The following is a 22,221-nucleotide window of genomic DNA, read 5'->3' as shown; positions in this document are numbered from 1 at the left end:
TAACATAAATAACAAATCTATACCATATGCATATGATGGCCAAATATAAACATACGAGGAATTCAAGAAACTAGAATTAATCAAGTTAGCATCAATATATAAATTGTAGCAAAGCAAATTGAAAAACTTAAAAAGACATGATTAGGGCTTCAATTGAGCCCTAACTAAAGTATTAGTTACAACTAATATCAGTGGCGGAGTCAGGATTTTGAGTGAGGGGGGTCAAAAAAAAATTTTTAATGAATAAAAAAAACCAAAGTTGAACAAAAATTAATTAAAAATTTTAACTAACGCAATAAATAAATAATTGATCAAAATTAAACTAATTTTAAAACATATAAATGTAACTTACAATTTAATTGAGTTGTCCTCGACGAGTCTTCATTCATTGAAATCGCTGCATGATTTTTTCATTGTTGATAGTCTTGAATATATCCTTCTCAATGTACGTGATCAAACAATCATTCATCCACTGATCTCCCATTCTGTTACGTAAACGATTTTTAACAATATTCATTGCTGAAAATGCTCTTTCAACAGTTGCGACAGCAACTGGTAGAATCAATGACAATGTCACCAATGAATAAACCAATGAATAGGTGATATCTTTTTTCATCTCCACCATCTTCTCAGCAAGTTGTCCAATCCCTTTAAGTGTGGCAAATTCTTCACTAGAACGCATGTCAATGATATATGTTTCAAGTTGGTTGTCCAAAGTCATAAGTTGAATTGCTGAAAAATCATTCGGATAAAACTGAGCAAGACGAAGTATATTATCCTTGCTAAAGGCAGCAAACAAGTCATCCAGACTCAAGCACGCAACACAAAGTAATAATTCAGAATTCGCCTCAATAAAGCGACTGTTAAGTTCTTGGAGTTGCATGTCTATAACAGTATAATAAAGCTCCACACGATAATGAAGCAAATTTGTCATGCTTTGAGCTTTTCTCTGTGATCAAAATTGGTACATATCATCCATATTGGGCACAACAATATTTTTTTTGGCACAAAACAGAGAAATTTCTTCAAATAAAGAGTTCCACCCTTCTTCTCTCATAGCCTGTAAACGCTGCTTTGAAACTTCAACCAACTTCATTGCATTTAGAATATTTTGATCTTTTCGTTGTAATGCTTGAGATAACTCATTTGTAATCCCCAAAACACTTTTCATTAAATGTAAATTGAAAGCAAATTCAAAAGTCTGTAGCGACTGAATCAATATATTTGCTTCTGCTCTCTGTTCAGAATATAAACCATCTTCCACAATATCTTCAACTGCCTCGATGATAGAAGAAAACATGATAATAAGATTAATAATTGCACCATAATGAGAACTCCAACGTGTATCTCCAGGTCTCTTTAAATTCATTTCTTGATTCAAGCCACGACCAGTAGAAATTTCATTATTTTGTAGTGCTTCAACAACTTCAGCAATTCTTTTTTCACGAAGTGTGTCACGATGCTTGCATGATGCTCCAACAACATTAAAAACACTATTAACCAAGCTAAAAAAAGTTGCAATTTGGATGTGATTTTTAGCAACAGCAACTAAAGTCAATTGAAGCTGATGTGCAAAGCAATGAACATAATAGGCAGATGAGTTTTCATTCAAAATAAGTGTTTTAAGTCCATTCAACTCACCTCGCATATTGCTAGCTCCATCGTATCCTTGTCCTCTCAATCTGCTAATACTTAAATAATGCTTGATAAGTACTGACTCAATTGCCATCTTCAATGCTGCAGCCGTGGTATTGCTAACATGTGTAATGCCTAAAAAACGTTCAATCACATGGCCCTTCTTATCTACATATCGCAAAAAAAATTGCCAATTGTTCTTTAACAGATATATCACGAGCTTCATCAACTAGGATAGCAAATGACGAGTCTCCAAGATCTTTAAGAATAGCATCTAGAGTTTCACTTGCTGCAGCATTTGTTATTTCTTTTTGAATGTCCGGTGTAGTCATTTGATGATTTTCAGGAGCATTTTCCAATACTACCTTGTCAATTTCTTCATTATGTTTCGCTAGAAAATGCAACAATTCACGAAAATTTCCCTGATTACTTGAGGTTTTAGATTCATCATGGCCACGGAATGCTAATCCTTGTTGCTGTAAAAAGCGAATACAATCAACTGATGCATTCAAACGAGTTCTATAGTCCCTTTTCTGTTGATCTGATTGCTTGTCAAAAAATGTTATGATGCTTTGTTTCTGATTTAACAAAGCTTCACATCTTCGTCGAGCTTGATTATGTGCACTATTATGAGTCTCCACATTACTCTGTAACTTTTCTCTCTTTTTCCAATTTTTAAACCCTTCAATAACAAATGAGTCTCCTCCTGCTTGATTTCTAGTGTCCGGTCTGAAGAGATAACAAAACAAGCAATACGCAGCATCTTTTAAAATGTTGTATTCCAACCAGTCAGAATATTCTTCGAACCATGCTGGACTAAAACGACGCCATGTTTTTCCAAATTGTGTTTGTGGAAAATTATGCTCAACTGGTTGACAAGGTTTTTTTTGTAGATATGCTCTTCGAATTTTGTCTCTATCACTAGGATGGTAATCAGAAATTTTTTTCCTTAAGCTTGGATCGGTTGGCAGATTTGCTAAATCTACCTCAATACGAGCTCGTTTAGAATTTGATTGTAGCTCAATTGAATCATTGATATCCATAATCTCACACAACTACAATTATATATTTTATACAATTAATAAATGAAACCAAAACTATAAGTCTATATATATATTTCTAAACAATTAAATATAAAAACAATTATAAAAAAAAAAAAAAAAGCAATCTAAATATAAAAAAACATTAAATTCAAAAGATATAAAAAGCTTAAATCTTAATCAAGATAAAAGTTAAATACATATTTACATACATGATAGAATGATAGGTAGGTTGAACTTTGAAGGTTTATTTGAATAGATGAACTTTTAACAGTTAACGCCTGAGTAACTTACAAGCCGGAATTCTTCTTGAAGTAGCCTCCAATTCTTCCTCAAAGCTTGTGTGTCTTCTCTTCAAATGTTAGAGGCCTATTTATAAGGATTAAAGAAGCTCTAGAAGCCCTAAGAATCCTAGAAAAATTGTAAATAGGTCTCCTAGTCCAAATAGAATAAGTACAAGTCTTTTCCTTTTCTGAAATTTCAATCCAAGTAGGAAAAGGATTCCAAAATTCGTACAGATTTGTGGTCTTTTATTGCGAGGTGCTTTTGGCATAGTAAATATCCTAATTAAGAAAAACTTATTTTGACATATTTGTTACATGTTTTCTTAGCTTTCCAACCCCGCCAAGTTCACTGCAATACAATACTCGAGCAAAAAGTTATGATTAAAATACAGAGATGTGCTTATTCTGGATTCTTTCAAAAAATAACAAATTTTGCCGACTTCTCTTTTCTTAAATTCAAAATTGATTTGGAGTTGAATCTTTCCAAAAGTGAGTTTGCCGACTTCGTTATAATCTTGGAATTTGATGGATTTTCTTCTAAAACCTGTGGTTTTAAAATACAAGAAAACACAAAAATAATACAAAATATCAAACTATAACAAAACAAAGAGCTTAACATATGTAAATTAAGAGCTTGATTATGTAACATTCATCACTTATTATCACTAGTGAAAATTTGAAAAGCATGCTTTGTATTCAAAGAGATATTTCTAACAAGCCTAGTATAATTGTTGATGATTTTGATGTTTCTACTTCACATGCTTCTGATTCTAAAATAAAATTTCTGTTTATTAAGCCTATTATAGTAGATACAACTTGTTTTGATAAATGTGATAATTCTTGCTTAAAAAATTGTGTGGAGCCTAAATCCAAGGATCATCAAGAAAAACAAACTCAAGGTAAGTTAGTTCCTACTTGTCATCACTATGGGATTATTGGTCACATTAAACCAAACTGTTATTTGTTAAAATCTCAAAAACCTTGGAATAAACAGGATGCTCCCAAAAAAGGCAGTGTTGAAAACACCTTTTCGGCTAAATATATCCCTCCCCATAGGAGACATATATCTCAAAGAGGTATGGACTTTGTTATTTGTGAGAATGCTAACTTTAAATTTGTAGAGCCTATCAAGTAGTATTCTAATAAACAAAGCCAGCCTACATGTCACTATTGTGGCACCTCTGGGCACATTAGGCTACACTGTCCTTAGATCCGAACTCAGAAGCCTCGAATCAAGAAGCAAGAGCTAAAGAAAGGTAAACCTGGCTCTAATCCTTCTGAGCCTCATCATGCTCCTCGGTAAAAGCAGCAATTCCTCCAAATGGCTCATCCCTCATGCTGTAATTGTAGCAAGACTGGCCACACCAAAGCCGAATGCTTCAAGTTGAAGCCTCGCAAGCCCAAGGAAAATTAGATTTTTGAAGGGCTTGTTAGCATAATGAAGAGTATCCTAGTTAGGTTGGACAAATTGGACAAGGCTCCCAACCATGACCCAAAGGCAAATAAGGTATGGATAAGGAAGGATGAGACCATTCAACCATTGAGGGGGAGTGGACTCACCTAGTTAGTGAGTACATGGCATGCCTAGGATTATGGTTCCTAATTCTAGATCATGTCGGTATTTATGCATTGCATCATTTTATTACTGTCATTTTTTTTTCCTATGCTTTGCATTCTTGGTTGGAACTATTTTATCCTCATTATTCTCTAGTTTTCTTTAGAGAATCTTCTGCAAGTACTTATGAGGATGACAAAAAAAGCACGTTGGGCAGCCGCTTTTCTGTCTTGGTCATTTCAAACCTCTCTATGAGGACATGTTTGCTCTTACCTCATATTGTAGAATTAGATTTTATCTTTTTCCTTGATAGCATATTTTTGTTATTTTTTTAACAAAAAAAAAAAAATTGGGGAGAAAGATGCAATAATATTTATTTCTCCTTTGTGAACTTTTCAGATATCACATGTACTTTTACCTGATTTTTCAATTCATTGTGCTTTGATAAAATATGCTTATATATGATTGAGATTTTGAGTTTGATATTTGCTAAGTTTTTTTGCTGCATCTAAATGCTAAATAGTGTACTCCTCTCATGCGATGTAATTGTGCACTATCCAAAGCTCTCATAAAGTATATTTTTTTCTCTGATTTTTAACTTTTGAAAATTCTGATGAGAGAGATTTTTTTTTTTTTTTTTTTTTTTTTTTTTTTTTTTTTTGTCAAAATGGTCAAATTGACCAACTTGCTTGTTGAACCTAGAACCCATAAATTCTGGCATTCTTTCTAGGTTGCAGCACAAATAATAAAAAGCATTAAATTCTCAAAAAATCTGGATATACAAAAAAATCCATTGCTGAATGTGCTAATAAAATGTTCTTGAACTTGTCCCTATAAAAAGAGTCAGTGACCAAATTATTGCGAAAATAGACGGTCACTAACAAACTAAGTAAAAGAAAAAGTAATGCATCTCAAGGGGAGTGTATTAAATGAGGGTGGCTAGACCCTAGTAAGATAAGGTTTGACTTTTGACTGATCTAACATTAAATATTTCTCTCGCTTAGAAATTCAATTATTTTAAATCATATCAGCGAATATCATACCTTACTGAGAAAACTTTCACACACATGCGCATAGCATGAGTTGAGTAAGCTATTTAAAATTTCTGTCTGTAGGGAAATTCATTATCATTGGTTACTTATTTCTCAATTACATATTTGCATATTTTTGATTTGCTATTTGACTATGTTATCAGTTTTAAATACATGCGTGTTTTGAAGCTAACATTGGGAAAAAAAAAAAATTACTCTGCTCTTTTTCCTTTTTTTTTTTTTTTTTTTGGTTAGCTATTTAGTATGTCAATTTTTGCTTAAACTACCCCTTGTTTTTATTTGATAAACATTTTTTTTCTGGACTTTTTTTTTTTTTTGAACAATTGTGATTTGTTTTCTCTCTTTACCCTTTGTCCTTGTGAGACAAAAAGGAGGAGTAATTTATTTTTGGGCCATAATCTTTTTTGTCCGATAATGGCCAAAGGAGGAGTTTCTTAGATCTTGGTTTTGCAATATTCAAGGTTGCATATCATGCGTTCTACTGTTCATGGTATTGCATTTCATGCATGAGTCATTATTTTTATTACTAGCCACTGTGTTTGGTTTTCCTTTGTCATTTTGTAACAAAAAGGGGGAGAATGTGTGAATTACTCTGATAAGTGGAGTAATTACTTTGATTGATTCACAGAATGCTAATGGGTTCAATAATCCATCTTTATGGCAATCTAAGGTTTGCTACTTCAAATCTCTATGCGTTTAATTGTTTGTTCATGTTCAGAGAACAAGTTAGGCTCAAAGATTGCCAGTTTTTGTTGGATCTTAATTGTTCTTAACTTGAGCTTCTTGTAATAATTAATTTTGTCACCGAACTGCCAAATGGGGAGTTTGTTGGGTTTTTAATTATTGGCAAATTCGGTGTCAAAACTTAATTGGTTTATTCAAGAAAGGAAATAGCCAAGTAAGAAATAATATTGCAAAGTATTCCTCAATAAAAGGAAAGAGCCAAGAAAGAAAGAATATTTCAGAATATTCTTCAAGAAAAGGAAAGACCTGAATGGTGAAACTATTGCACGGTCATGTAGGGATTATGGGCCTAACAGCTTGATTTTAGGAAGGGGAAACAAAGTTGTCTTACAGCCTAATAGTTAAGTGGGGTCACACGCTCGACACCTCAAAGCTATTAAGATGGATAAATTATTAGCAACCTTGCGGTTAAGTAGGGTAGCACTTAGCAAACTCCTAAGGATAAGTGGGAGTATAAATTCACTTACTGTTATGATGAGATGATATGTTATGTTCTGCAATGTTATGTGCTTAAAGTATGTTGATTTTAACTGATGTTTTACTTATCATGCTATGAACTGTTTAACTACTTCATATTATGAAATGTGGACTTAATTATGTAGTAAGAAAATGCAAAGAAAGATATTTATGTTTTATTACTATGTATCAAATTGTCTATCACATGGTTTAGTATTTAACCATGCTTTTATTGAAAACTCCTTTGTGAAAACCCTGCATACGTGGTTGTCTAGTAAACACTAGTTATGAGATATTTTCTAAACAACTGAGGGCTTAAATTATAAATGGTCAGTTTGCTTAAACTTACTGAGTCATGGACTCACCCTTCCACCTATAATTTTTATAGATGCAGTTAAGGAGGAGGAAGAAGAAGACGCGGACCTTTTTGAGTGTCCGATCTATGATGAGTGTGGTTGACTGGGAGCCTCAGGTTTTGAAAATACTGACTTACTTGAAGTCAATTGTGAAAATACTTGTAGTATTAGGTGTGTGTGTTTTTTAGTATGCCACTTATGGCAACTTCTGATCTACAGTGTGTTGTTAATAACCTTGTAAGAGATGTAGCATGTTGCCTGTGGTAGTTTTTGAAAACTAAGTTGTTAGTTGTTGATATATATATTATGTGAAGTTTAAATTAGATACTCTGGTACAATTATACTTTTGAGGAAAACTACAATATTTTATTTTATTTTTTTAAAAAAATCTACTATGATTTTTACGTAATAGTATTACGTGTAATTTTAGACAATTATACTTAAGGCTTGCTTAGAAAGCTAGGGTGCTACATTTTATGTTCCCCTCCCTAAGTTCGGGGTGTTAAATGTATAACCCAACTTAACCGTCAAATTACTCATTTCTCATTTTCACCACTTTTTTCAAAAAAATAAAAATAAATAAAAATAAAAATAAAAATAAAAAATCATATTTTCCTTTCAAACCTCATTTCTTTTAGAAATCATTTTCTTTTAAACTCATTTTCCATTAAACACATGCGAATCACATCATCGAAATATAGTTTCATATTTTCATTTAAATACTTAGGGCTCCATACCATATCACCAATAGAACATGCTCATAGAAATACATATAATATGCACGTGTAAAATAATTTAGTGCAAGGTTAGTAAGTTTATACTTAAAACTTTGGTTTATCTCTTGAACTAAGTCATTCTCAATTCAAATTCGTTTCACCTCTACATTTATATTTCAATATAAGTTTTTTGTCTCATCTAATAATTGTAAGGTTTATTGAACTGATTCTTAAACAATTGTTATTAATCTATTTCTGAGGATCTCGTCTGAATGGTGCCAAATGGGCTACAGAACAAGGCATTATGTCTCATTCATAAAACATCTCGTTTGGAAGGGATTCGGATGAGTTTTTGAATGAATCTCTCTGTGGTTGGTCTTGTTCGAACATGTTCGGACGAGTTACCAAACAAGGCTCTTTGTTCTATGTTTATAACCTAGCTCGTTTGGATGAACTAGGAACATGTTTGAACGAGAATTGCGCAGTGTTCATCTTTCTTGCAAAAATTCACCATGACTCAACTTACAACACTTTCATAACTCCTTCTTAGTTCCATGTAGTGTTTATACATCACGCATGCATGTAAAAACATCAACATTTTACATGGAACTTTTCCTTTTCTTATAAAAAAAACCATAGTTTTCTCTTTTGACTATCAAAATAACTACATTTCCGCTTTTCAGCACATCACGCAATACTATTACCTCTATACACCTGTAACAACTACACTACCAATAACCTAATAGTAAAAAAGAGTGTAATTTTCTTACGCTTGTAGCGAATTCCTCCAAGAATATCTTCCTTGAGTCACTCCTTTGTTATACCAAAACTCACTAAATGAAGTGTTTTCCAAAAGACTTTTAGAAGCAATGAACGAATAAAAGATTTGTTGTGAAATTTTCTTCAGAGCTTTGTTACTTACACAACAGGTTGTGCACAACAAGTGCACAACCTACTCACATGGGTGGGTCCCACCAACTCAGGTGGGTCCTACTCATGTGAGTAGGTTGTGCACTTGTTGTGCACAATCTGTTGTGTAACAAGCATTTTTCTTTTCTTCAAGTGACCGTCCTATTTATAACCAAATGCTTGCTCACTGTGCATTCTGGGTCTGGACGAAAACTAAGCTTGTCTAGACATGACTCATGTCAAAAGCCACGTTGCTCCAGTCGTCTTGCAACACATGTTTATCATGTCTCGTCTGGACGTATATACATCATGTTCGGATGAGCATCTATTAAGCTCTCTCTCTCTCTCCATCTATCAAATTGCCACATGACACTCACTCGTCCACTCAACCATTGGCTCGTCCAGGCGGACTCCTTTCTGGTCCAGACGTGTCTCATATGAAAATGTGGTCCCCAACCTTTTCGTCATGACAAAACCTATATCTTAGGTTCAGACGTGACTCAACTAAAACATGCCATCCATGTTTGCCCTAGATGTTGAGGATCATGCACTAATCAAAGTATGTGCAGCGAAGTACGGATCCCATGAAAAATATCTTCAAGATAAACAAATTAAATTAACATGTTCTGGGTACTTACAATCGAATTCGACCTCTCTTAGGCTTTTAAGGCCATTTGATTTTGGTTGAGTTGCTCTTTGCATGTTGAATGATGAAGAACACATTCTTCGTATTCGTGATTCAACTTCTAGATCTTCTCTCGAATGACTGAATATGTTTGTGAGTGTGAACTCACAACTTGAAGCAGTAAATTGATAAAAAATAAAAATACTTTACAATAACCCTCCATTTATAGACTTAGATTTACACTTATAATAGGGTTAGAAGATAAGATAGAGGTGTAGTATAGATAGGACTGGAATCATAGGAGTAGTGGAACTCCAGTCCCTAGACTATAGGGTGCACGACCAAGGGGAGTGAAACACTCCCATTGGCCATGCACCATAAGACCATGGGGAGATAATTATCTACTCATGCGTCAAGGACTAGGGTTTTAGCCTTAGCCCATTGCTACCAACTTTTAGCATGGGCATGGGTTCTTTAATTGCCTAAGTCCTATTAATTCCAAAGGCTCATAGCTTTTAATTTTTTAAGCCCTTAGGAAATTAATTTTTAGGCCCAATCATTTCTGAGTAATGAGTCATTTAGGAATCATATTACTTTGGCCCATATTTTATCAAATAAAATAATCTAAATAAATAAATGCATAATCGAGGCTCATAGCATATGGTCAATTTACATCAACTCAAAGAGGGACTTAAAGGAAAAAATACAATTAACTTTAAATAGGTCTGTGACAATATCACATGACCATATTTAATCATAATTGATTCCACTAAACAAATGTAACTGCACTTTAATATGTATTTTCAAATTATGAATCAATCTCCGCGACGTATTTATTTATTACATATTACCCATATATGAAATTATTATGTAGTCGAACCAAAGTCAATACACCGTTACTTAGTTCACTATCCCTTTTCCTTGATACTATTGATTTAATTATATGATATTCTTTTTGTACTTTGTGATATTTCATCTCACCTTGCACAAAATAAAGTTTCAGTAAATACCACCGAAACACTCAGGCCTAAACTTTAGGATAATCATTCTCATTAAATTTACAATAAGGGGAATGTTCCTTATCGCTTTATCTATGACGAAAGATTTTGATTTCTTTTTAAAGAAGGTGTTCCCACAATACTACATGCGATCACCCTACGCACAGAAGTGTTGACCAGTGATTTGATCTCATTCTTGTACATCAAAGTATTTTACATTTTACATTTTACATCTGAGTTCACAACCTTTTCAAGATTTAGAATAACTATTATAAATCATCGTGCACATACATAATTCTTAATTACAGTGTTGAAAGAATGATGATTCATGTAGTCCGTTTGATGCATAACACTACTCTTCATGCTTACATATCAAACACATTTCATTCAAAATACATTTACTTACTATTTGAAGGTGAGTTTACTTACATGTCTAGCTTAAATCCTACATCACCAAATTACATCCCTATTGTTAGTGCCTGTCCACAATTAAGTTCCGTTAAAGTCATTGGTTATTACTCTATTATGATTGTTTGACTAAGAATTTTCTAAAACCGTTTTACTAGTCGCGCTTATCAAAATCCTTACAACGAGTTTACCTTCTCTCCAATATATGCCACATGGTCATCCGCAAAGTCATTGACTATTAGTTAGGGTTCACGTCCACCTATTAAATCCTTGACCCTCATCATTGGCCCCGTTTGGTAAATGGTTGGTGTCACGCGTGGAAGTCTCCAACTGTCCAAAGAAGACTCTAGCTGTCCAAAGGAGGACCACGTGACAGTGTGGTCTTGCATTTCATGCGTCAGTTCAGAAATGGGGGAAGAAGTCCCGTGCCAATTCTTGTTGAAACTTGTATACATTACTCAACTCCTTTACTAGGCATTCTATTCTAGTAAACGAAGAAAAGTGGAAAGAAGTCATTTTTGGGTGAATTCTGTGTTCTCCGATTCGGACAATTTGACAACTAATAATAAAAGAAGAGAGGAAAGATACGCGGGAACGAACGCTATTTGTTCATTACTTGGCGGCAGCCGAGAGGTGGCGCTACTCTTGTCAATGAATATGTTTAGCCGCCATCTGTTTAATGTTGTCAATTAATCTTATCAATGAACCACTCTACCCTGTATCCGTGAATGCTATTATATTCTAAGTGGAAGTCCCAGAGAGACTTGAGTGTCACTCAAAGGGTGAGATGGCTGAGGTTAGGGAAGGGTTGCTTAAGAAGCAGAACAAGGTTGATTATTATGAGAACTGCCCCGGTTGTAAGATTGACCACCTGAAAGAAACCACACCCGGCCCTCCTCTCAAGCATTTGCTCTATGTGTTTATCGTGGTCCTCGCTGCAGGTGGGTCCCCTGCAATTTTCGATCTTGTCTAATAGCTATTTGGTTTTTTTTTTTTTTTTTTTTTTTTTTTTTTTTTTTTTTTCCATGTTTGGCTTGTCAATTTTTGATATTGTCTAATAACTATTTGGGTTTTTGATAATGAAAGAGTGGAGTAAAAATAACTTGTTGTTTCTGTTTGAATTGCCTATAGTACAGAATATTTACTTGGGAAATGCCAACTTCTTGAGAAACTTGGTTTGTCACGAGTTTTTGCGTTTTATATATCTAGTTTGTACTAGTGCTGTATGTTTCTATTTAGTTGCAGGAACTTTAATGACATTAGATAGTTCTTCCCATAGAGCATGTTGCATTCTTATATGGTCCAATTCATTTATATATTAAAAAGTTTTAGTTCTTTTCCTACCCATTCTTTTTTATCTGAAGAATTGCAACCATAACGTACACTTTTGTGGTTTTAACTTTTTCAGCTTTGCCCATATCATCTCTGTTCCCTTTCCTATATTTCATGGTAAGTATGTTACTTTGTGAAACTTCTATCTATATTATAAAAGATTGAACCAAAGGTAAAATAAACAAATCACTGCTGTTCATCTTTTTATTCTTTCGTTCCTTTCCATTGAAGCGGATGAGAGAAATTGTTTGGAAAGAGATTTTGAGGAAAACAAAGTGTGGGAGGTGGTGAGGGTCCTGAGGGATTTGAATGGTGACAAGGCTCCAAGTCTTGATGGCTTCCTTTTTTTTTTTTGGTCGGAAGTGTTGGGAGGTTTTGAAAGAGGACATTTCGGCAGTTTTTAAGGAGTTTCATAGTTGAGGGAAGTTTGAGAGGAGTTTCATTTCTTTATTTCAAGCCCTTGCATTTTGACTTTTTGCAGATAAGGGACTTCCATATTGCAGAAAGGGAGGAAGATATTGGCTATTATGCTGGTTATGTGGGTGAGCATAATTTCTATGCATCTATATTTATGGTCTTTTTCTTCTTAGGAATATTGTTTGAGGCCCTTAGCTCTTATTATACCTCTCATCCCTTGAAGGATCTGCATTTATGTTTGGAAGAGCTTTGACTTCTGTGCTCTGGGGAATGATAGCTGATCGATATGGTCGAAAGCCTGTAATATTGTTCGGCACAATTATGTTGTTAGTACAGCTCATCATGAGTTTCCTATTTTGCAATACTGATTGATGCAGTTCTGCAAGTCTCAGATAGAAGTTCTCATTTTAGTCTCTCTGCTTCTGGTATGACCGTTTCAGGGTTATTTTCAATACTCTTTTTGGCCTTAGTACAAACTTTTGGATGGCAGTTTCTACAAGGTTTCTTCTTGGAAGTTTGTGTGGTATACTTGGCCCAATGAGGGTATGTCTCTTGCCTTGGGAATGAATGTTTGGGTTCTGTAACAGACAATAATGATAATAGATTGAAATTTTGTCCATATGTTTTCGTTTTGGGTTTGTAGATTGTTATCCCAAGTTCTTCATTTATAAAAGTCCTGGAGTTATATGAAATTTTGTTGTGCTTACACATGGTTAGGGAGGCAAGCGATGGTGTTAAATGTGGAAATGTTCTGACTTGAGAAGGCCAGAAACAGTTTGGTGTCCAAATAAGATAAACCGTCCTGGTGTTAGTTATATTCCCATAGGCAAGCTTAAAATGGTGTCAACTTATGTTGTCATGAATGTTAAATCACCATTTGTCCTAAAAGCTTAAGTTAATAGGAAATAGTTGATTTAATCATTTAATTAATATTCTAACATTCTCTTACGTGTGGACTTAAACTCTTCCTTAATAAGTGAGGCCCAACAAAGAGAATATGTAATTGAAATGGAAGGTGAATGACGGAGACAAGGTTCAAACTCAGGACCTTTGCTTTGATACCTAATTGGAAGAGAAAAAATGAAGGAAGAAGAATGACAAAATAGTCTTACTTTCCTTGATAATCACTCGACACTTTTACATCGTTTATATAGAAAACTGATACAATCTAATATGGAAATATAATCAGTGAGAAATAAATGGAAATAAAATCATATCAGCTGCTTTGGGAAGTTTCCTTCTTCAACAATGAATGACTCATTACACTTTACGGTGGAAACTAGTTCTTGATATAATATCTATATCATCATCCCTATTATGATATGGCAGACTCAGCACTAGCCATCCAGCCTCAAGCAGCATCCATCTGCAGTTAAACCTTATCTATACATCACCATCAAGATCTTGGTTTGGCCTTGCTTTAATTACATTGAGATCATGGAATCTAAGCTGCCCTTGCTTTATCCTGAAGTGCTTTTTTCTTTTGTTTGTGATTTAGGACCGATCTCTTGTCAGTTTGTTGTCTTGTGTTTAGGCTGTTCCTAGCTGTTGCTTTGTGTTTAGGCCAAATTTGAGCCATTTGGCCTGTGGCTGCTTTTGCTACTTGGCGCATGTATGAATCAATTAATGATAAGTTTTTACAGATAGCTGATAAGCAATACTGTTGTTATTATTGTGCAATTTATAAATTGGATTACATGTAAACATATCAAGTTTTTGAATGTAACCAGGCATATGCTTCGGAAATTTGCCGTAAAGAATATCAAGCTTTGGGAATGTCAATTGTAAGAATTTTTTTTCCCTCTTGTTGTAAAGTTTTCTACTATGATGCAAAACAGTAGAGGAAGAAGGGTTTTTATTTTTATTTATTTATTTTTCAGATTAGCACATCATGGGGCGTTGGATTAGTCATTGGTCCAGCTGTTGGAGGTTTTCTTGCCCAGGTACTTTATTCAGTTACTTATTTGTTTATTTATCCAATTTTTTTTATCGATCTCATTTGTTTATTATTTCCTTAGGCGAAATATAACTTTAAGAAATGGGTAAATGGTGCCATTATGGTACTGAAATATATGGGCAAAGTTATGACTAACAGTGAAGAATAAGTTCCCCCTGGGTGCGTGTTGCAGCAAGAAACTAAAAGATTATGTGCTGAGTTGATGGTAAAACAGTGTCAAATGTTCAGGGATTAAATAGAAATTTGGAGTTCCATATGGGTTGGACACTCAACCTGGTACAGTTAAGCAGCCATTTGGCATGTTTGGTCCAATCGACGAACCATGGTCAATGATATTATTAGTGATTATTTTCCATATTGTGACAACAAGTCTATTTCATTAAGTTTAAATCACTGAAAAATGTGGCAAAGTCAGTGAGCTGGTGTTCTTTGGCAGACCTCATTTGGTCATGGTAACATGGTTCACTTGGACTAAATTGTGGGGGAAATTTGACTTCAAACGCAAAAACTGGGCGACTTATTCAAGAACTGGATACTGGTTTAAAAACATAGAAATTGGGTTCATTAAGATATTCTTTTATGGAAATGAGGACTCATTGAGTCTGTATTGCTCAATTTTTGACTTTCTGGTTTTGTGAAGGGGATAAAGAAAGTTTCCCATATTCAGAAAACAACAGAAGTTAATCTGCTAGTAAAGTATACTCAAATCCTTTTTGCTGATGAATGATAATGATCTCAGCTGCAGGAAATTTGAATTCTCATGAATTCGGAATACAACTTCTAGCATTAAACTAGTATGCACATGAAAAAGGAATTTCATTTGGAAAAACAAAACTTGTTTGAAAGACCCTTTATTCAATATATTACTCCTACTCCTTATTTAATGAAAAAGTCCTAGGTGGTGTAGTATATTTAAGGAGCCATAGTGTATTTTAATTTGCTTCAGTATTGAAGCCACAAGGATTATAGTTTGGCTAAAGATATGGCCCCAGGCAAAGCATAATGTGATATATTGTATAATTCGATTCACTACTGAAGGCAGAAGGCCTAAAATTTGACAAAATATATGGCCCTAAGCAAGCATAATGGTGAAAAGGAATATGTTGCTTAACCCTGATAAGTCTATGGCATTTTGGTTATGTTCAATAAGGGCGTTCCGGCGTTGTACCTCTCATTACAATTTCAGCATTGTTTTTGGACCTTAATATGATAAAATGTTCCTTCCATTTATGGTGTCCTGTTTTCAGTTAATTAGCACTCTTTATTCCGTTCATGGGATTGTTGCTTTTTTTTTTTTTTTTTTTTTTTCCTTTTATAATGTTTGCTATCATCAAGACTAAAAAATAAAAGTTCAAGAAGTGGGCCAGCAATGTATATTAAGCTCACACATACTCCAACATATTAAAGCAATTATTACTTTTGATTTTCTTTGTTGATTGTTTATAATTAATGGTGAGTAAGGAAGCGTTTGCTTAACACGTTATATATTTGGAAAGTGTCTCATCATAGTTTAAATGTTTTTACTTATGCAGATTTTTTAAATTTATTTTCTGTTCGTTCCTATTAGGGGCACTCTTGTATACTTCCTGTGTATTAGGGTTGTGCCCCTCTGCGCTTTATTAATGAATTGACATTACTTATAAAAAAAATAAAAATAATTAATGGTGAGTATATCGCTTGTTATTTTATAAACATGGCAAATTAGGCCCGCCAAGTGAGATCCAACCATCTAGTCCCACATTTGATGGGATGGGGGGTGGACACATGGATCTATATTAATCCCTAAAGAGGGGATTGGGATATGTCTCTCTCCAACCTGTTCAATCCTGTCTAGCCTATCCCCCTATTTGTATTACCTAAATATCCTTATTTACTTGTTTAGTTTGTATTGAATTTAGTATTTGTTTAATTACATTTAGAAAAAATTATCTCTTAATTGCTTTTATATGCTGTGTTTTGTACACAGTTTTGTACAGATATATTTCTATTTTTCAATATAAAACGTATTATAAAAGGGTATAAATATACATGGTGAGGCAGGGTGGGGACAAGGATTTATTTTCCCTTGCGTGGAGATGGGGGATCCCCCCATAAGTTCCTAACTCAGAGATGGGGAAAATTTCGCTTGCTAGGGATCGGGATGGGGATTGGATTCCCCAGCCTTGCTACTTCCGTCGCCATCTATCCTTTGACTTTACTTTGTGGGAATTTGGCCCACCAATGGATCTTTGAAAACCTTCATAAATCATGTCTATTTAAGCATTGCTTCAAACCGAATTGTCTCTTTGATTTATAAAAGGCTTTGTAAGTCAATCTTACTGATCATTCTCTGTTGATTGATTGATATATTAGCCTGCAGAGAAGTATCCAGACATATTTTCTGAAGAATCTCTGTTTCGGAGGTAAGCAATAGCCTTTCTACTCCATATGCTTAAGCATTACTTTTATGCTTCTCTCAAACAATAGTTTTTGTTCATCCTTTATTCTTAATTAGTAAAGCATAAATTATATTTGTAGGTTTCCGTATTTGTTACCTTGCCTTCTCATATCAATCTTTGCATTGGGAGTATCTGTTCTCTGCTGTTGGCTCCCGGTATGTTATGATATCGCAATTTACAGCCCTATGTCATTTTCTTGCTTTCATATATATATATATATATATATTTTTTTTTCAGCCAATTTGGTCTTACAAAGACATAGAATAGGAGATGAACTCCTACCTCTACTTAAGGATAAACCCCTAATACAAATAAAAGACTTGAATATAAAATCCTACTCTAAATTGGAGATAAACTCTTACAAGGAACAATAGAAACCTACTACTAAATGATTTCTGCACCATAATACAACAAATAACTAAAAGACTCTTGATTTAGAAGGATAACTATAACTATCATTATTTAATTAAATTAAGACTACTCTAAGATAAGTTACAGCAAAAATGACTTCAAGAGTTTCATTAGATACGTGCTTGTGAGTCATGCCAACGTCATCTAGACGCTGTAGAATTCTACTTTCATAACAATAGACACCACCTAACACCATAGAAAACACTGATCAACACAATCACACCCTGAGCGACTTTTCTATACAGGGCAAAACTCATACTACAATAGCCATTATACCGGTTCTGTTGTTTACCCCAAAACTATCGATGATGATAGACTTGATGGTGGTGATGACGACGGCATAACACCACTAATGATGGTGATATCGGCACCATCTACCCTCAATCATGGGCATAAAGCCTAATATCTTAATAGTTTGAGATCAATAGCACAAAACAGAGGGTGAGGGAGTAGGAAAACAAAACAAAAAGGAAGAAGAAGCAGGGAGAAACGGAAGCAATCAAAGGGTGAGGGAAGGAGTCAAACCCTAGGCTTTGATACAATGCTGTAAGGTTTGCATGGGGAAGCAAATAGAGAAAGAGGAGGCTCGAAAAGCATCCGTAGCCTCTCTCACGCCTTTATTATATATATGGACTGCAAATATAGTAAAATGACCAAACTAACCCTGTGAGAAATTCCTCTCACTAACATATTCTTTTAACCCTAACAAACTCTTCTAATTGGACGATTCTTTTAGCCTCAACCAAATAGCCGGCATATGAAGCATAATGTTGTTGGCAGCACATATGATAAAGACCAAACATGTTGCCATAGACCAAAATGTAAAGAAGTGAAGGATCACAAAGGGCTTTCCTTTCTTAAGGAGTTAGAAGCATACTTATGTCGAGAAATGCAGGTACCAGAGGACATGTGATCAACCTTTATGCTAGAAAACATTGAAGTTTACCTAAATATGTAATGTCGTAATTGAAGCCGAGCATAGAAGGAAAGAATTAGAAAATATTTACCCTGTGAGATTTTAAAATTTAGAGTTAAATATGTTTTTGGTTTCTGAGTTTTGAAAAATTTATTTCTAATACCTGAGTTTCAATTCATATCACAGATGGTACTTCTGTTTTGGAAAAAAACCAAATTTGTACCTCAGTCAAGTTTTCCGTCCAAAAACTAACGGCCCGCTAGGTGTCAACTCCCGTTGACACATGTTTTAGTATAAAAATAAAAAATAAAAAAAAATAAAATAAAATAAAAAAAAAAAATTCTTTAAAAATTAATTAAAAAACTAAAAAGATATTAAAAACTAAAAAGAAATTGGAAAAAAAGAAAAGAAAAAAAAGAGGGGTGGCTTGGTGGGATCTACGAGCGATGTAGTGTTTATTCCAGCTATTTATTAGGAATGAAACTTGTTGACTAGTGTGGTTGAATATTTGACTTTTATTACTAAATTAAATGAGATTATTGGCGTCTAACAGTGGATGCTTAGCCGCGTTAATTTTGATTAATGCCATTCGATTTTTTGGTTCAATATTTTGTGCTTATAGTGAATACAATTTAATTATTTATTATCCCTGAGATGTTCCCTTTGTTATTTTAAGGGGAAAATACATTTAGCTTTCTTAAACTACCATTTCTTTGGCACTTAGACCACCAAGTTTTAAAAAGTGACACTTGACTCATTCCAACTACTACACGGCTTTAAGTTACACTCTCCATTAGCATTTTGCATTAAAATGGACTGAAAAATGCTACGCGTGACGTGCATGTGAACTATTTTACTTGAGTTATCCAAATTACCTCAAAAAATTAATTTTTTTTTTTTTCAAAAAACTTGAATGGGTGGCCAAACCACCCCCGCCACCTCTGAACTAGTCAGGAGGTGTGGTTTGGTTACCCTTCATTTTTTTTTTCTATTGTTTTTTTTTTAAAAAAAAAAATATATATTTTAGGGGCAATTTTGGTAGTTCAAATAAACAAATTCATGTACACGTCACCTGAGACATTTTTTCGTCCATTTTAACACCAAATGCTTAGGGAGGATGCAACTTGTAACGGTGGGGTAATTGGAGGGAGTCAAGTGTCACTTTTTAAACTTTGGTAGTCTAAGTGTATTTTCCCCCTACTTTAAATATTAATATTGAAGTGTAAAGTGTGATTTAGCATATTAATACTATCTTCTATAAAATGTGTCCGCGTTCATAATATTGTGGCTTGCAATGATTAAAATTTTAAGTCTAAGAATTTCTAGGGTGCAGGAAACGCTACATATGCATACTAAAAACAAACGAGAGCTTGAGGACTCATATGATCAACTAGAGTCCACCACTTATGGGCCTGCTGAGGAAGGAAATATGCAAAAGTCTGGGGAGAAGTATCCAGCTTCTCAACAGAGCCTTCTGAAAAATTGGCCATTAATGTCATCTATCATCGTCTACTGTGTTTTCCAGCTTCATGATATGGCTTATACAGAGGTAATATTCTCTTCTTGAATTCAATTGTATTTTTTTTTTTTAATAAGGATATTATGAGTCATTTTAGTAATAACTAGAATGGTTTTAATATTTATCCATCCTGGTCTTCAGATTTTTTCATTGTGGGCTGTTAGTCCCAGGAAATATGGGGGATTGAGCTATTCGACTACAGATGTTGGTGAAGTTCTTGCGATTACAGGTAATATGGCTAGATGGTATGTTACCATCAAGTGAACTTTTCTATTTAGTGTTTGATCTCTTTTCATAGCAGTCTAGTAGTTTGTCTCCTAGTACTCTAAACTCCTTGCTTTTCCAGGATAAACTTGAACTGTTTTGATCTCATCACTGTTACTACAAATTTTTGTCTTCTTATTTTCTTCTTAACTAATTAACATTGGAAAAAAAATCAAAGTAATGGAAGAGTGATGCCTACAATTTTAATCTTAGAAAATGTAAGAAAAATAATAAAACAATAAAAAGGAGAGATCTTATGCGACTTTAAGTTGTTGATACAATTAACAATTAAGGAGGGGACTGTATAAAGATCACAAAGATACTGTTTTAAGGTTTGCATGGAAAGAAAAATAGAAAGAGGTTTACCTTTGTACCTTGCCTCTCTCATCTCATAATCCATATACATTGTCATATTCAATACATTGACCAAAAAACCCCTGTAACAAAACGTTGTCACCAACTTATTCTTTTAGCGCTAACATACTCTTCTAACACTCCTCAAGCTGGAGCATAGATATCATACAAGCTCACCTTGGAACAAATAAACTCTAACTGCTTTTGACACAAGGATTTTGTAAACATGTCAGCTAACTGGCCTCTAGACTTCACGAATGGTGTAGATATATCTCCATTGAGTATGTTATCTCGAATAAAAGGACAATCAACCTCAATATGCATGGTCCTTTCATGAAAAACTGGGTTAGATGCAATATGTAGAGCAGCCTACTTATCTCAAAACAATGGGATAGGAGTAGGAGCTGAAAATCCAATCTCCTGGAGAAAATGTTGTAATTACGTCAACTCACTGACAGTATGCCCATTGCCCTATATTCTGCTTCAGCGTTGGACTGTGTCTCTACTGTTTGTTTCTTATTTTTCCAAGTGACCAAATTACCGCCTAAGAACGTATAATATCCAGTAGTAGATTGTCTATCTGAGGGAGAATCTGCTCAATTTGCATAAGTAAAACCTTTTACCTTGAGATGTCTATTCGGTCTATATAATATCCCAAGACCAGAAGCTCTCTTAAAATACCGAATAATACGAATAACAACTTCCCTTTGTGAAACCCTAGGAGCCTCCAAGAACTGCTTAACAACACTAACTGCATTTGGGATATCTGGCCTGGTAATAGGAAGATAATTCAACTTTCCAACTAGACGATGATACTTGCTTGGATCTTCAAATAATTCCTTTTCATCCTTTTAGTAATTTCTTATTAGAATCCATTGGAATCTCAATAGGACGAACGCCCAAAAGACCTATCTCTTCGAACAAATCAACATACTTTCTTTAAGATAAATTGATACTTGTATGAGATTTAGCAACTTTAATCCCCTGAAAATATTAGAGTTTTCCCAAATCCTTTGTATGAAACCTCTGCTGCAAAAACTATTTCAATCAGACGATGCCTCCCGAATCATCTCTAGTAATCACAGTATCATCTACATATACCACAAGAAGAATGTAGCTTGTACTAGTTTGTAAGTGAAATACTGAATGATCTGTCTGACATCACTGGAGACCAAACTCCAATACTGGCTTAGAGAATTTTTCAAACCATGCCCTCGGTGATTGCTTCTTGAGACTATACAAAGTCTTTTTTAACTCACAAACACGACCTTGATACTCCCCTTGAGCAACAAACCTTGGTGGTGCTCCATATAAACTTCCTCATGTAAGTCCCTGTGCAAGAGGTATTTTTGACATCCAATTGAACTAGGGGCCTATCGAGATTAGCAGCTAAAGAAATAAGTACACGAACAATAGATATTTTGGCAATCGGAGGAAAGTTCTCATTTTAATCAATACCATACGTTTGTGTATAACCCTTAGCAACCAAACAAACTTTCAATCTTTCAAAGGAACCATTAGGATTAAATTTAACCGTGTAAACTCATTTGCAACCAATAGTTTGTTTCCCATGCAGTAATGGAACAAGCTCCCACATCCCATTTTTATGCAAGGCACCCATTTCCAATTCCATAGCTTGCCTCCAACCAGAGTCATATAACTGCACTATCTTTGGAATAGAAACAGTAAGGAGATGGGAAATAAAGCAAGAAAGTGACGCAGGTAAAGAATTCGTAGATACAAACTGACTGATATGATGTTGGGTAGTACAAGAACGTTTACCTTTCCCCAAAGCAATAGGGAAGGAGTCTTGGGACACTGGATTCTTAGACGGG

General features: G+C 34.4%; 1 protein-coding gene and 1 pseudogene across 3 annotated transcripts in view; one reads left to right on the top strand and one right to left on the bottom strand.

Annotated features, from left to right (window-relative positions):
• Positions 1-355: 355 nt before the first annotated feature.
• On the bottom strand, positions 356-2,678 carry LOC133873265 (uncharacterized; annotated as a pseudogene).
• Positions 2,679-11,112: 8,434 nt separating this feature from the next.
• Positions 11,113-22,221, top strand: part of LOC133872726 (protein ZINC INDUCED FACILITATOR 1-like) — a 32,424-nt gene continuing 21,315 nt past the window's right edge. The window contains exons 1-11 of one of the 3 annotated variants that reach the window (XR_009901069.1): positions 11,113-11,719; positions 12,187-12,227; positions 12,592-12,652; positions 12,751-12,853; positions 12,968-13,070; positions 14,258-14,311; positions 14,408-14,470; positions 16,837-16,886; positions 17,002-17,077; positions 19,583-19,798; positions 19,910-19,997. Coding sequence is in view for 2 of the 3 variants with exons in the window: in XM_062310307.1 (XP_062166291.1) it covers positions 11,566-11,719; positions 12,187-12,227; positions 12,592-12,652; positions 12,751-12,853; positions 12,968-13,070; positions 14,258-14,311; positions 14,408-14,470; positions 16,837-16,886; positions 17,002-17,077; positions 19,583-19,798; positions 19,910-19,997 (1,009 nt within the window). In the remaining variant the exon portion in view is untranslated. Of the gene's footprint in view, positions 11,720-11,931; positions 11,954-12,186; positions 12,228-12,591; positions 12,653-12,750; positions 12,854-12,967; positions 13,071-14,257; positions 14,312-14,407; positions 14,471-16,836; positions 16,887-17,001; positions 17,078-19,582; positions 19,799-19,909; positions 19,998-22,221 lie in introns of those variants that run through there. The other 2 variants (XM_062310307.1, XM_062310308.1) reach the window with 2 other exon arrangements.

The sequence above is a fragment of the Alnus glutinosa genome, chromosome 7 (genome assembly GCF_958979055.1).
Source record: "Alnus glutinosa chromosome 7, dhAlnGlut1.1, whole genome shotgun sequence".
Classification (NCBI taxonomy): domain Eukaryota; kingdom Viridiplantae; phylum Streptophyta; class Magnoliopsida; order Fagales; family Betulaceae; genus Alnus; species Alnus glutinosa.
Note: the sequence above shows the minus strand (reverse complement) of the source record. Positions and strands in the feature narration are given on the sequence as shown.